The 15,403-nt window shown below is 36.9% G+C and overlaps 1 protein-coding gene across 1 annotated transcript in view; it reads left to right on the forward strand.

The window, feature by feature from the left end:
• The first annotated feature begins 2,673 nt into the window (after positions 1–2,673).
• LOC121423642 (monocarboxylate transporter 14-like) overlaps positions 2,674–15,403 on the forward strand; it is a 33,439-nt gene continuing 20,709 nt past the window's right edge. Inside the window, exons 1-2 of the mRNA XM_041619052.1 lie at positions 2,674–3,130; positions 13,313–13,498. Coding sequence (XP_041474986.1) covers positions 2,875–3,130; positions 13,313–13,498 — 442 coding nt within the window. The 5' untranslated portion in view covers positions 2,674–2,874. The remainder of the gene's footprint in view (positions 3,131–13,312; positions 13,499–15,403) is intronic.

Consider the following 15,403-nt stretch of genomic DNA (forward strand, 5'->3'; position numbering starts at 1 on the left):
TTTGCTTTAATCACAATGAAATAATTACATAGCTATTTATATAATATTTAGGTCGTTTCTCAGCACAAAACACGCCAGTGTTCTTAAATTGGCACTGAGGAAAGTTGAATCCGTGTACTTTATGATGTACATGTATATAGTGTTGAAAGTGATCAGACGATATCATGGTTTATTTTCGCCTACCTGCGCATGTTGACAAGGCTGATCAAAGCAGATAGTCTGATGTTGCAGACAATATTTATAAAAGTTAAGCTGTTACTCACAAGCAGTTTTTTTTTCGAGTTCTTGCCATATACCTTCACTTTACCCCCCTCCTCCCCCCAAAAAATCAAATTACTAAAATTTGAATAGAATCAGAGGGACAAATACTGGATTTATATTTTCAAAATTACGACTGGAATAAAAGAAATACAAGTATTCTTGACTTTTTTACAAGAATATTATCATAAAAAGAATATGAGAATCTTTAAATTAAAAGTGGCTCTGTATATGATAAATCATCTTTTCAAATTCAAATACGTTAGTTTTATAATAAACGTGATGATATACTATAATATACAAGAATTTATGCATAAACCAATTCAATTTTTTTTATAAAGAGTATATTTCAACAGAAAGTCACGTATTGCCCTTCACTAAACAATCAGTATATAGGCCAATGGCCATTTATCTGTTTTATTCAAATCTAGATATATCTACTGTATTTTGAAAATGTTTCAGAAATAACCATTCACCATGCCCACAATATTCATAGAAAATTGAGATTTTTTCGATGTTAAATGTGTGTGTGTGGGGGGGGGGGGAGGAGATGGGTCTGTCTTTTTCATCCATCCAGCAAAACTAATATAATTACTCACCAAATTATTATCTCCGTTTCATAAGATATTCTTTTATTTATTCATGTATGCTCACAGTGCCACAATACAAGTAAAAAGTCGTAGTTATAACACATATAATAATATAATAATGATAATAATAATAATAATGTATATATATATATATATATATATATATATATATATATATATATATATATATATATATATATATATATATATATATATATATATACGAGGATGTCGGCCTACATAACGAACATACAGAGGTGCTACAATATATATTTCGGATTTTAGAAGGAAAACACTAAAAAGAAAAAGCGGGGAAATAAGGAAAATTTGCAGGAATACAGAGAACATGTTTGAAAGACTGCCTTCACATTGAGTTGTTATTTATATAATCATAACAAAAGAAAATTCAACCGAGTTCAAATCTTAATAAGACCTTATATATCACCATCAGAATATATATAGATAATATCTGCAGGACGATGACACTTCTATATTAATTTTTATTGACCTGATATTTATCATGCTTGCATTAAAAATGCAATATGGGAGCCCAAAGTTCACGAGCCAATGGCATATATAGGGCCTATAGATGACCGTAGGAAAGTCACTTTGAATAGGAGAGCCTGAAACAATAATTGAAACGAAAACCTTTTTAACCGAGGCTGATGAAAAGAGATCATAGGACGAATAGAAGGGGAACATCAGAGAAAGTGATAAATAGTGTAGGATGGTTATTTTGTCATTTTTCTATTGTGTTCATTTTCTTTAACTCTTGTTTTCTTCAGCTGTTTTACATTTCTGTTTCGTCTTGACTTGGGTTCATTTGCATTTCTTTTCAGCAATGCCCTCGTCTGAACAAAGGTTATCCGTCCGAACAAAGGTTATTTGAGTTTAATTCAGTTTGCATTCATCCTTCTCAACATTGGATTCTTTTCCTGATTATCTTTTTTCATCTTCATTCCTTCTCTATTCAGGTGTTCCACTCATTCTATCCCTCACCTGACTCCTTAGTTTCAAATGCCATTATTACATAATCACCCGGACATCCTTTATTACCTAAATCTTATTCCTCATTGGTTTATATTATGAATGGGATTACTGCATTTTAGTTGGGTTCTTCTATTTTCTTTATTTTCATTGGCTAGCTTTAAGATGATCTAAATACTGTTATGTTACTGTAGCAACAATTTTGATGTGGGCCTAGGAAGGCCAAAGGTATAAATGGAGAGTATTAATAAATGCACGAGACACAGACATAGATGCACAGATACACTTCGTTTAGTTATTCTCTGCATTCTGTTCCTGATAAGTATGTTTGCTGTTAAGTTCCTGAGTTGTGCTGTTGTTTTAAACTAATTATTTTATTCTTCAAGGAGGCGTTTAGTTTTAAACCCTACAGTAGCATAAGTGAGTGAGGAGGTTGGGGACAGGGGAGGTTGGGGGGGTAGGGAGAAAATATAGAAGAGAGTGAGCGAGAGAGAAGGGGGTGATACAAGGATAAGGGGTATTCTAAATAATACTCGAAGACGAACAAGATCATAAAAATGACGATGCAGACATAGATGCAAGTCAAAGAAATGATGCTATTACCAATTCAGAATTTAGTGTACATAAAGTTGTTTTTTTACGTGTGTAGAATATTTTTGGCAGAACTTGCTCAAAGTGACAGAAAGAAAAGGTGAATAGGTCGACATGACTAAGTCAATGTGACATCACTCAAAAAGAAAATTATCTCTAACCGGTAAAACTTGTTTGAACTCATTGAGCAAATAAGCCATGGGATATTGATGAGAATTTGTGTTTAACAAAAAAGTGAACTTTGTACGAGAGCGAAAAAGCGAATATATCAAGATGAATCCACATGTTCATTCGACAATGCAACGGTGCTTTTATTTCCAGCCTAAATCAGGCAGCAGAGATTACATAACATTATTATTAGTAAACAATAAGCGGGCGGGCTTGCTTAGCGAACTGTCATCACGCAACACCAAGCTTGCATTCAGTTACCAGTAACGGCGCGGACAAGATGGTTGCGGCATCGGGGGAAAATGCGAATGCCTGCGAGGTGGTCGGCCCGCGCGGCCCCGACGTCAACGAAGAGGGCTCGATCGCGAAATCGAGGACTCATTATGTCCGAGATTGTAAGCCAGATGGGGGCTGGGGCTGGATGGTTACTCTGGGTGTTTTTCTTGTCTTTGTCATCACGACAGGATCGAGCTGGGCTTTCGGAATATTGTACATTGCCTTCTTGGATGCCTTTAACCAAAGCAAAGCTATCACAGGTAAGCATTGGTGTCGTCTGCTTGTTATGTCGTACTTCATTTGATTATGGAAAGCTACGTGCGTTCTGGAGTGTAACTGGTATTTATGTCTTCGCCTTCTCCTATCTACTTCGTTTCAATTTAATCCAATATCTTCTTTCTTCTCTTGTAATGCTTTCCAATACCGTTGTGTGCATTTTCTTTTCATTTCATGTCCACTATTTCTATGTTAAGGTGTCAATGCTGTATGTGCAGTATTTGTGTGATGACTTTCCCTCTTGATTTGTACAAAATGACATGAAATTAATACTAGCTATAATTATTATATATATATATATATATATATATATAAATATATGATTGCAACTTCAAAATACATCTCTTCCGTTGTAATTGTATTTTGTAGATAAGTGCATGGTACAACTGTCGCACAGATGGGGTTGCTTTGGGGCGATGGAACCTTAAAATATTCATGACCAAGAAAAAAAATGGAGAAAAACTAGCAGAGGAAATGAAAAGGGGTGAAATGTGATATTATTTTCTGAATATTATAAAAGAGTTATCACAAAATCATTATTTAAATTACAATTGTCATTTTTTTCTCGCTCGCCTTGCTCTCTCGCAGATTTTTTGTAGTTGATTTTTGTTCAGCACCAAAGAAAGATTATTAAGGCCTACACCTACACACCAAAAAGCTAATTGTGTTAATTGGACAATTATGGCAAGTGAGAGTAACCCCCACTTCCCTGTTTTATCAGTGGATATTACGTCTTCACACAGTCAATCGTGTGAACACACTGCCCACTATGTGAACACACTCCCTGCTATGTCACCTATGTGAACACACTGCCCATTATATATACGTGGACACACTAACACACTAAGCGTTCTCTCCGGCAGGGATGATGAGTTTGCATTTTTTGCACTAAAAGTAGATACCATCATACAGGTGCTCTCCAAGTAACGAATATACGTCTGACTTATCAATCGCAAGAGGTCTAGTCGTGCATGGCTTAATTTCACGCTTAGGTATATTCTCAACAATAGGTTCATAAGAACAACAAATTGCTTAAATTGTACCGGAGAGGTATATACGGAAGTGCGTATTACTACATATAATATGATTCTTCTGCAAGAATACAAATAAAATGGGAGAATAAGCTGTTTTATTTCATTGTATGGACCAAGAGAAGAAATCAAGTCACATATGTGTCAAGATTAGGTTAGTTCCTGCTAGATATTCTGTCTCTAAAGTGCAAAAAAAAAATGTAATTCTATCTCCGCCGACACAAATTTTAGAAATGGGGTACACCATCCCTAGAACTAATTCTAAGTACCCCCTCTTATACCCCGGCCTCCCCTTCCTTTCCATTCCGATTATATCCTAAGGGGGCATATTTCATAATTCTCTCGAAGATGCATCTTGTAATCTTTTCTAACTCAGCAGTGAAAGATTTCCTTACTGTTTACAGCAGTAGTTCCTCCGAGCTCGGTTAGTAAGAAAATAATAAAAGAGAGGGATATAGAGAAAGAGAGTAAGGGAGACAGAGACTCAGGAAGAAAGAAAGAGGGGGGGGGTGGGATTATGATGTATTATTTTATCATATTCTAAGGAAGTACTCTTTGGGGTTAAGTTAGGGTAACATCCTGCGAAAGAAGCATACGTGCTCAAATTTGCAAGGAAGGAGTATAAACTCTAACGCATTGGAGAAAACGATAATATTTTGGCGTGCGAATTGAAAACAGAAACAAAAATCGGAGGAAAACCGGGCACTGATTGGCTAAGGTTCAAAATCAATCACAATTTTCAGAATTAGTTTCAACATGTACATGTACTCCGGAGTCCTGACAGGAGGTACAAAGGGGGCACAAATAGCAAATGGGCAGATAGAAGGGGACATAGATTTTTTTTAAATTCTGGTTTTAGCTATAATTAATCTGTATGTCCTAATGGCACTTCTCAAAATATAGAGAATGGCATGTATCAATATTGCGTCTCCGCTTAGATTCACCACTGATCTAAATCAAGTAAGAGAGATGTTATTTTTTGCGTCGTGTGGTTTTAAAAGAATAAGAATTGAAAAAGGAATCTATTAAGAACTTGAGGGACTGTTGGGACACCCATCTATAGTAACCAATGATTTTTTTTTAATTATTATTTCTATCATTACTACTAGTAGTATAGTCCACTGCAAAAACCCCGGTGTTCATTTAACACCAGCCCAGAATCTATATATGTCCACACCATAGAAGCATTGAAACAACACCAGTTTGGAATCAAATTCGTGCTGTTTTATTTCTAATTGGTGTTGTATAAACACCTGTCTGATGTTAGACCGAAACCAAACTGGTGTAGTTTAACACTTCTCTGGTATAAACATAATTCCGGGCTGGTGTTAAATCAAAACCGGTGTTTTTACAGTGTAGAAGTAGTAGTAGTAGTAGTAGTAGAAGTAGTAGTATAGTAGTAGTAGCAGTAATAGTAGAGGTAGTAGTAGTAGTACCATTATTATTATCATCTTCATCATTATTTTCATCATTATTATCGTCATTATTTTCTGTTCTACATGATTTTGAACAAACACATTTTCCAAAAGAGTCGAAATACATGCAAGCCTAAAATCAACAAGAAATGGAGCAGAATTATCACAAGGGGCCCGTTGCATAAAACTTTTTACCTGAGAAAACTCAGGTTGTTTTTACCAGAGGTTTTTGCCCTGTGTTAAAGTCAATGGCAGAAATCAGACTAACCTTAGTTTTCAGTTTTTACCAGAGTTTTCTCAGGTAAAGAGTTTTATGCAACAGGCCCAAGGTTTCGATATCAGTATGAAGATATAGTTTCATAATCCAGGCACAGGGTAAAATTGAATATGAGGAAATGAATAATATTATTGTCTTAAAGCTAGAAGGGCGATGGTGGAAATAAGTGTGGTGGTAGAGGTGCGCAAACCCAGTTTGTGCTTCTTTTGGGTATAAGGCCTGGAGCCTGTATACATGTAGTGTTTGTGGTACAATTCGCAGACACGTACGCAGGTGGTATCTACAACGCACCAATTTTTTTGAAAATGCACATAGTCACCTAAGAGGTTTTTGTCAAAAGTTAGTGGATCAGGAAAGCATGTCGTCCGAAGATTCGGACAGGGTGAAATATTGCAAATTGGTCGTTTTTCGATTTTCGATCGATTTTCGACAAACGCTGTTTTGTCATGAAGGACATTTGACAAAAGATTATCTGCGATATAGAATGCGTCTGTTTAGTGACTGCGAAAAACAAACAAAATTAACAACGGCGAAATTATTACAATGACCAAATTTATGTAGCATTGCTAATTCCGTATACCTGCTACTCTCTAAAAAATCTAAAAAAAAGATAAGATAATTCTCTGTGCTGACGCACATTCTTTTGACTGTGCTAACTGTGTGCACGAAACGGTTGACAAGTTTCTCTGTATTGTTCTCCGTTTTTTAGAATGGTTATGTAACCCGATCAGGAGATTTCAGAGAATCTTTTTAACCTCAATTTTCTAATAATAAAGTGGTCTTTGGAATTTTGTAATACTCTTCAAGGAACCAGAATATTTGTTCTAAGTATGAGCATTATTGGCTCTACAAGCAACATTATCTTTTTTTCCAAAATTTATGCTTAGTAACTTAAGGTGAACTGTTTTCAAGATATTCAGATATTCTAGGAACAACGGATTTCTTCTAATGATTATGCATAACATTATTTTGGGGAGACATCACCAGCCAAACTGCAATAATGACAAGAAAGGGAAAACGTGATAACAAGTTACCTACACCTATATGTGTGGCTGATGAAAATAATGTAAGCAAATCCTATATAGAAGATAGCTTCTTTTCCAGAAGGACGTCTGTTACGATCTTATAAGCGAATCGTGCTTATAGAGTTACTCGCCTGGTAAGATCGCGTAAAAGTGTTCTTTTGCACATATAACGTACGAGCGCACAGTGAATGGGGAGTTTATGCGAGAAAATCACTTCAGTACAAAATATTCACGCACAACACGCACAAACACTCTGTATGTTTCTTTTTTCCAACTACTTAAGTTTTTCTTTTGGGGTGGGGGTTGTAGTCCGTTCTAGAAAAACACATCTTTCTCATCACAAAATAAAAGAGATTTAAGACATGTAATAACCTGGTAAAAAATTGCAGCATATTTTTCATTTAGAGCAAATCATAGGCGATCGTGTACGTGTGCATGCAGTGGATCCTATGCGTGCATCCGGTGCGTTAGTGTACAAACAAATGGTACCAAACAACACAGAGGCAGTGCGCGCACACACTGGACACATTTTCAATAAGCTAGGGAGCGAGTTAGACTATAGCAGGATTTTACAGTTTTAGACCGTAACAGACGTCAGCACTTGGAGTTTTCTGAAAGTATTCCTTTCTAATTATTATCATCGATGTGTCACAATGCACCTCGTTTAACACAAATGGAAATTTCAGAGCGAGACGGGGACACTAGAGAAAACAATAATACCTAAAAAGTGCATGATCCATGAAATGGCTTTTCTCATTGAATTGACCTTGATTGAATTTAATTATCAATGCATGTCACCAATCAGATATTATTCATAAGCGATCTTCTGCCCCAAAACCTGGTCCCGAAACTATGAAAAAATAAACCATTCAGTTCTTTGCTGTGATTTGACACCCGTCGTTGAGTTTTTACCATTCGATATGTGGGAGTGATACTCGCATATGACAATACAAATACAAAATTTAACATTCTTATAACTTTCTTTTTTATTCTTTGAGGAATTTCTCTCAAACCTTCACCCATATTTTTTAATTTTTTTCTCTCGATTTTTTGCAATAAAGTTTTTGTCAGGGTGAACTTCCCTTAAATTCCTCTCCTTGGTGGTGCTTTACAGACATAGCTGATATTACACACGGCTTTACGCACTTTACTGTCCACCTGCGCCAGGTGAGGTTTCCTCTAGCGTAAAACATTTCCCACAGACTCGTGTTTTACAATGAATCATAAGAAAAATAATGATGAAATTAGGGGATCGACTGTACACTACAAGTGATAAGATATATATCTGACATTCCCGTGGGCATTAGCGAAAAGGAATATCTTTTGTGTGTGTGTGTTTTTTTTTTTTGGGGGGGGGGGGGGCGCAACAGTGGATGTCCCCTCCCCATGAACACAACGATAATCCTATGCCCTGCCGCCCATGGACATTCCATAACTCACCAGAATGGGGGTAACTTATTTTGAAAATTTACCAGCATCACCTAAACCATTCTTCCGGCAGTGAAATAATTCAAAAGTTTAGTCTTATGTCTTCCCAATTTTAGCAAACGGAGTTCAGTACTTGCCCTCCATAGAATCAGGGGCCCGTTGCAGAAAGAGTTGCAATCAAACGCAACTCCAAAAATCATGCGCAACTCGATTTTCAACCAATCAACAGCGCGCATTTTGGACTTACGATTGATTTTTTGACTTGCGTTTAAACGCAACTCATTCTGCAACAGACCCCAGGTTAGATGGCGAATCATATTCATACACGTTTGCCAATCAGCTTTATCAAGTTAAAAGAAAAATTGGGAACGGTTTGGCTCGAATTAATATATTGTGCCTTCCTGGGGGCTGAGCGACGTGAGACACCACATAGGCCAATTGGAAGCGAATTTCTGATAACCCTTTCACAATTTTGACAAGCATGATAGACTTTGCATTCAGATCTATTTAACAAGAATTTCGACCATTATACCATGTTTGTACTTCAAGTTTACCTGATGGCTGAATGAGAATGTGATTTCACGACAAACATGCAGGGGGCCGTTTCATAAAGATGTTCGTAAGTTAAGAGCGACTTTAAGAACGACTGGTGATCCTTTATTGTGATAAATGGTTATTCATCGGCGATGGCTACATGCGTAAGAAAGGTAACCAGTCGGTCGTAACTTACGAACAGCTTTATGAAACACCTACCAGGTCACAATTCACGCGTAAGTTTGTGCCTATAACAACTTCATGAATCACATACCCCTGATATCACGGGCGGCGCATCCTTTCTTCCATTCTTTGCCTTTTCCACATAAGTGTTTATTTTCACAATTCTGATCAGTATTGAAAGACTTTCGAAAAGTAGTAGATCCGATGTGATTCGAATTTGGGATCCCGGACTTGTATTCAGCACGGACCCATAATATATCTTCACGATTTACAGATGACTTTTGGAATCAAGTTAACAATTTACATAAGAATGATAAATAATACGTAGATGAAAACATTTTACCATAGAGAATTATTAAGCCATCAAGTGAATTCCGGATCACTCCGATCCCATCTAGAATTGCTTGGTATGCCAGAAAATCAGAACACTTCCCACCTTGCTCTGGGATGGGTTTAACAAAACTTTGGCCGGCCCAAATTGTTGTGACATTGAGCGTTTGGCCAGTCTGATTTGGTGAGCCATGTTAGGTACTATGTCCTCAAATACGTTTCTTTTTAATAAAGATACACATCTAAAATGGATGTTGACACTACATCACAATTATGACAAAAATCTATTCTGACTTATATCAATGAGTAAAACCGATGTAAACCTATAACTATACGAGCAAACCGTCTTATTGCTGCAAACTCTTTTTCAGAGCGTGTCTTTCGGGAGGCGATGACATGTGCAGTCTGATCTGTCAAAATCAAGTGCATTGCAAACAATTTTTATGCGGCGAATGCAAGATGCCCATGGTTCTGGAAAGCGGGGGTGCTAGGGGTGCTGAAGCACCCCATAAAATTTCCTTGGGGGTGCTGCATGTATTGTTTTCCATAGGCAGCACCCCTAGGTATTCTGAAAGATGTGTAATTTTACAAAGCCAACCAAAATGACCTCCATTTTGTAATGAAAGCTTCTGTCAAATCACAATGGCCAACCGTGAGAGGTCTTTGTCAAAAATAGTGAAACGGGGCTGTTTTCTCGTCGTAGCACTCATGGGGTGACATTATTGCGAATAATGTTCTTTGTCCAGAGTCTAGGATGAAACTGCTGTTTTTATTCACCGAATTTGGACAAAGACTGCTTTGTCATGAAGGGCTTTTGACAGTAGATTTTCTCCGTTGCAGAATATGTCCCCGTCGAGATTGCAAAATCCCCGTAATACAGAGTTTTCAACACTCAGTCGAGAATGGCAAACGTAATTTCGCTATTCAAAATGACACAGCAGACAAATTCACCCGGTCTAATAGTTAAGGCAAAATGCTCGTTATTTGAATGGCGTTTGTTGTTCTCGAATGAGTACTTTAAATTGTTATCCCATGCAAGCACTTCTAAAAAAAATCGTAATCAAAGATAGGATGCAAGTAGCTACATATATTTCTACATGGAAATTACCTAAGTCATCACACTGATGATATCGCGAATTACAGGCCCTAGTTTAATTGGTTTTGAAAATGCATGAGAAAATAATAATTGAGATGAGATATAATTTTTATTCAAGCTCAAATAATTTTGGACAAGCATGCTGTAATAAACGCATTGATTGGTGGCAATTATCAATTCCTTCGGCACGGGATCCGGTAGACTATGGGTTAATGTGGTACAGAGTATATATACACAATTACGCAATAAGTAAATTTGGGTAAGCTGGTTTTGATGAACTGCTAACTGTCAAATAAAGTTCCTCGCAAAATAGGCCTACGTAAGGTAATACAATTACATTAAATTGGGGATTTTGCAACAAAGCAATGGAATAAAGGGGAGAAAAGGAATACAAATGATAAGTTTCTGAACATTTATGTCAATTTGTAATCACAAAATTATATTTTGGCATAACGGAGGTCAAATGTTTGGTATGCTCATTTTGCCACTGGCAGTTTTCCATTTTTTTTACCCATACGCTTTGTCTGGTCCCCTCTGAATTTTTTGCTCATAACACCATTGAACATGCTGAACGAAGTGTTGTATTCGTTTTTCTTCCTGGTAACTATTTGTACAAACGTGAAGATTTCTTCCTTTAATCACAAAGAATTCCCCACTCGAATAAACAAAATCAACATTGTCTGTCCACAATCACGAATACAATTGAATGGACGGAGGATTAATACAAACCGAAGGTCAGAATACATTTGCGTTACTCCTACAGGGACTAGATAAGGATAGTAAAAATAGGGATTTTTTTAACAAGAATGATAATTCAGTCGTTTTGCTGTTTCGTTGCCTTGGAAGTAGAATGATATTAAGAGTCTCGTACCCTGAAGTCCGGATTAAATTGTTTCATGGTCTAACCATAACATTATGGGAAGCCAAAATTTCAAAATTGCATTTACACTTTGTTTCATATTCATACTTGGCTCTTTCCTAATGTATAAATGATGAAGTTAAAAATTCAAGTAATTGTTCCCAGTCAGTTAGGAATGATTCGAGTGCCAAATGAGCTGACAAATTTAACTTGCGCTGTTACAGATACCTGTCACGATTGGCTATCCATAGTTTAACTACAGTCTTTTAGTGCCTTATTTGTTTTATATAACAAGTCCGTAATATAAAATCGTAGGAACTACAAAACGGCGGTTAAAATTCTTCGAATCGCACAAGAGCCTACATAATTATATCCTTTTTTTAAGTATGATGCTCACTTGATCCTCATGAGTATCAATGAGTATCAGAATGCATGTTTCCTATTAAATTTTGAAAGAAGACGTATCTAGCAGTCTTGGTTGCCCATCAGAGATAACTAGGAATATAAAAAATACACAGGGTTTAGTGTTTGAAGGTTAATTGATATGAATAGTAGATTAAACACGTGTATAATTAGCACGTGTTGTATTAACGCGTGACTTACATACACACTGGATTCACACATACAAAGAGACGCACACCCTCCCAAAATAGTTTTCAAGTTTCAGGTTCAGTGTAATATCAACTCAACTCAAATAATCATTATTGTTTTAATTTACCAAGTCTCTTTTGAAGAGCTAAAAATGAAAAGAAAGAGTAATCCGTCGAACTTGATCCCTATTCTCCTAACATATTGACAATATGAATGAAAAATTAAACAAAACAACAACATTTTTAAAAGCACAACAACAAAAAATGAGTTTATGAAGTTTACAACGAAAGAGAGAGGGGTAGGGTAAAAGATAAGAGGAAGAAGAATGACTTGCGGTGTTTAAATCATCGATCCAATTCCCTGCTATCTGAGAAAGATTCATATCATGGCATAGTTTACAAGACCGTATCGCCTTCTGACACTTGAAGAAGAATCATCATGGTGGTGCCCCACCTACAATACTTTCAGAGGCTCCAAATCCCCTGTTTATATCAAACTTGTATATACCTGTAGTTTTACGACTGATTAATCAGAATAAAATTAATGTTGAATTGACTTTAAAAAAAAATCACATTTTTGTTTCCGTCTGAAATTAAGTTTTGACACCACTGCGTTGAGACATAGGAAAGATTAGGAGGCTTTCGCAACCACTACGCAGACGCTTTCTGAAACGTAGAGAATCTATTGTCAAAAACTCTTCATGATAAATCAATCTTTGCCGAATATCTGTGAATCAAAACAGCAGTGTCGTCCCGGGGCCCGTTTCATACAGCTATTCGTAAGTTACGAATGACTTTACGCACGACTGGTGACCATATTTTTGTGCTATGTGATATCCCTATGTAACTGATTTAGTGCCTGAAAACATATTCCAGTCGTGCGTAAAGTTGTGCGTAACTTTACGAACAGCTTTATGAAACACCACACAGGACTGTGGACAACGACATTATTTGCAACTTTTCGTCAGCTATATGGATCTTAGGACGATCAAATTCTGTCTCGGTTCACCAATATTCGACAAAGACTTCTACGCTGTTCGTTATGATTTGTTGGGCATTATCTACGTTGTAGATTCCTTTCCTGTTGCTTATATCCTATTTGTTACATTGTATGTACCTCTATGTCGTTGTTGTTGTTCATGATGATCATTATACTGATGATGACGATGAAATGATGGTTGATGATGATGATGATGACAAATGCGACGATGACTTACTGAAGATGATGTTAAGGATAATGAAGTTACCTACTGCTGATATCATGGATATAGTCCAGATAATCTCATTGATGACGATTACATTGTAACTGATATTACCGTGAATGGAAGAGGGTAGTAATTCCACGACCACTAAATCATTTCACCCTTCTCTTCTCTCCCCTCCCCCACCCCCTTTCAGCGGTCCCGGGGTCCCTTATCTTCATGACCATGGTTGTGACAAACCCTTACGCCGGACTCCTTGCCGACAAGTACGGTCATCGTCCAGTCATCTTTGTGGGAGGCGTCGTCTCCTCGCTGGCTATCCTAGCAAGTTCCTTCGCCACAGATTTCACCATGCTCACCATCATGTACGGCTTGGTTGGAGGTCAGTATGATTGTGTTTTTTCCCTTTTACTTTGTCTTACAATGTAAAAACGCCGGTGTTGTTCATTTAACACCAGTCCCCGGTGCCTTTATAGTCCGTAGGCACAGACTCATATTTGACACTTAAAACCAATTACACCATGCATATCTAGAGTGAAGACTAGAAAATTTAAATGCTTTTTATTCTGGGGGGGGGGGGCTGTTCCATTGACGACTGGATACCATGCGTGACCATGGGGTTTCAAAAAGCACCTTAAACAAGTATTTTTCATTATGTAAATGCACCCCTTAACAAGTATTGGCGTGTGAAACCCTGCCCTTAACAAGTATTGGAAACAAAAAGGTACCCTTGACAAGTATTCCTTGAAGTTGACACCCTAAACAAGTACATGGACCTGTTTCATGAAGAATTAAAGAAGCAGTTCGTAATACACGACTCTTGGCACGACTGGTGACTATTTCGTGTAGTTTATGATATCCCCCAAAAGTTTCATGCCTTATAGTCTTAATTTAACTAGGCTGTGACTTATAGACGACCCGCCTTGCCGACATCCCGTATGTCACGGACAAGAAATTCTTCCTCTCCATAAACCTACATCTTTATTCGGTTATTGAATGCCTCATAAAGTGTAATCGCCTGACAAAGGTGTATTCATATTTACAGTCTAATAATGACTATTGTTCGCGATATAATGTATTGTGTAAAAGTTCTTGATGACAATGTCAATACTGTAAGTGGAATCTGAGCCCGATATGCGTCAGTATGATAACACGTGGTGTAATGAAAACAACACTGCCCCTTTGACCCCCTACCAATGACATTCATTACCTTGCGTGAAATAAGTATGCCATCACAGGTAAGCGTGAAATCCATCGATATATTGCTTCCACGCGCTCTTTTGAGACCACCGGAAACAATAAAAGTACTCCAGAGGTCAAGCACGCCCAAGTTTGCGTACATGGAGTACGCGTTGATATGGACCCATAGGCCGGTATTCTGAAGTCGGGTTTAATAACTTAGACCACAGTCTCTAACTCTGTTCTAAAATTATGTGAAGCCAGACATTCAAAAATTATGTTTATATTGTATATTTCTTGTGTTTATTACGTAGTTTCCTGTTGCTTTCATAATGAAGAAAAATACTTCTGTTAGCATTCCCAGGCAATATATGAACAATTATTTGAGTGTCAAATGAGTTAACAAATTGGATGTGTACTGTTAGGGATTGTGCCGCAATTGGCTCTCCATAGTTATACCACAACTTTAAACCAGGGTTTAATTTAAGCCTGAGTTCAGAATCCGGGCCATTGATATGTCATGGAGTACTTTTCCTCGGCCTCAGACATGTCAGAGTTCAGGCGTGCGAGCGTATGTGCGTCAAGAAATTGCGTATGTGCGTACAAGCTCCATCCATCTTATATGAATATCGATGGTGAAAACTAATTTCTTGTAGAGGGAAGTTCATCCTTGCGATAAGTTGGTATCAATAAAAAAAGCAGAAAATTAAAGAAAATATTGGAGACGGTTTAATAGAAATCCATCAAAGAATTAAAAAATCATGAATTGTTAAAATTTTTATATTTGTGACGACGTCCTATGCGAGCAGCTATTCCTCATTTTATGTAATATTAATGCCATAAATTCAATTTGTTTATTCGATGAACAAAAATATTTTCCTTATAGAAGGTGGTATGAAATGATGTGATTGATGATATACCCACCGTTTAAATATCTAAATCACTTTCCAATTTTTTAGAAAAATGCATAAACTATATATAATTATATAGATGTATGCATATCACGAAAAATGGAGGAGGTGCTCGTCTGTGACGTCAAAAAATTAGAACTTTAAAAATCATAACTCTCCATAACTCCGATATATATATTATTTGACGGATTTTTATC

Source organism: Lytechinus variegatus, chromosome 11 (genome assembly GCF_018143015.1).
Source record: "Lytechinus variegatus isolate NC3 chromosome 11, Lvar_3.0, whole genome shotgun sequence".
Lineage (NCBI taxonomy): Eukaryota > Metazoa > Echinodermata > Echinoidea > Temnopleuroida > Toxopneustidae > Lytechinus > Lytechinus variegatus.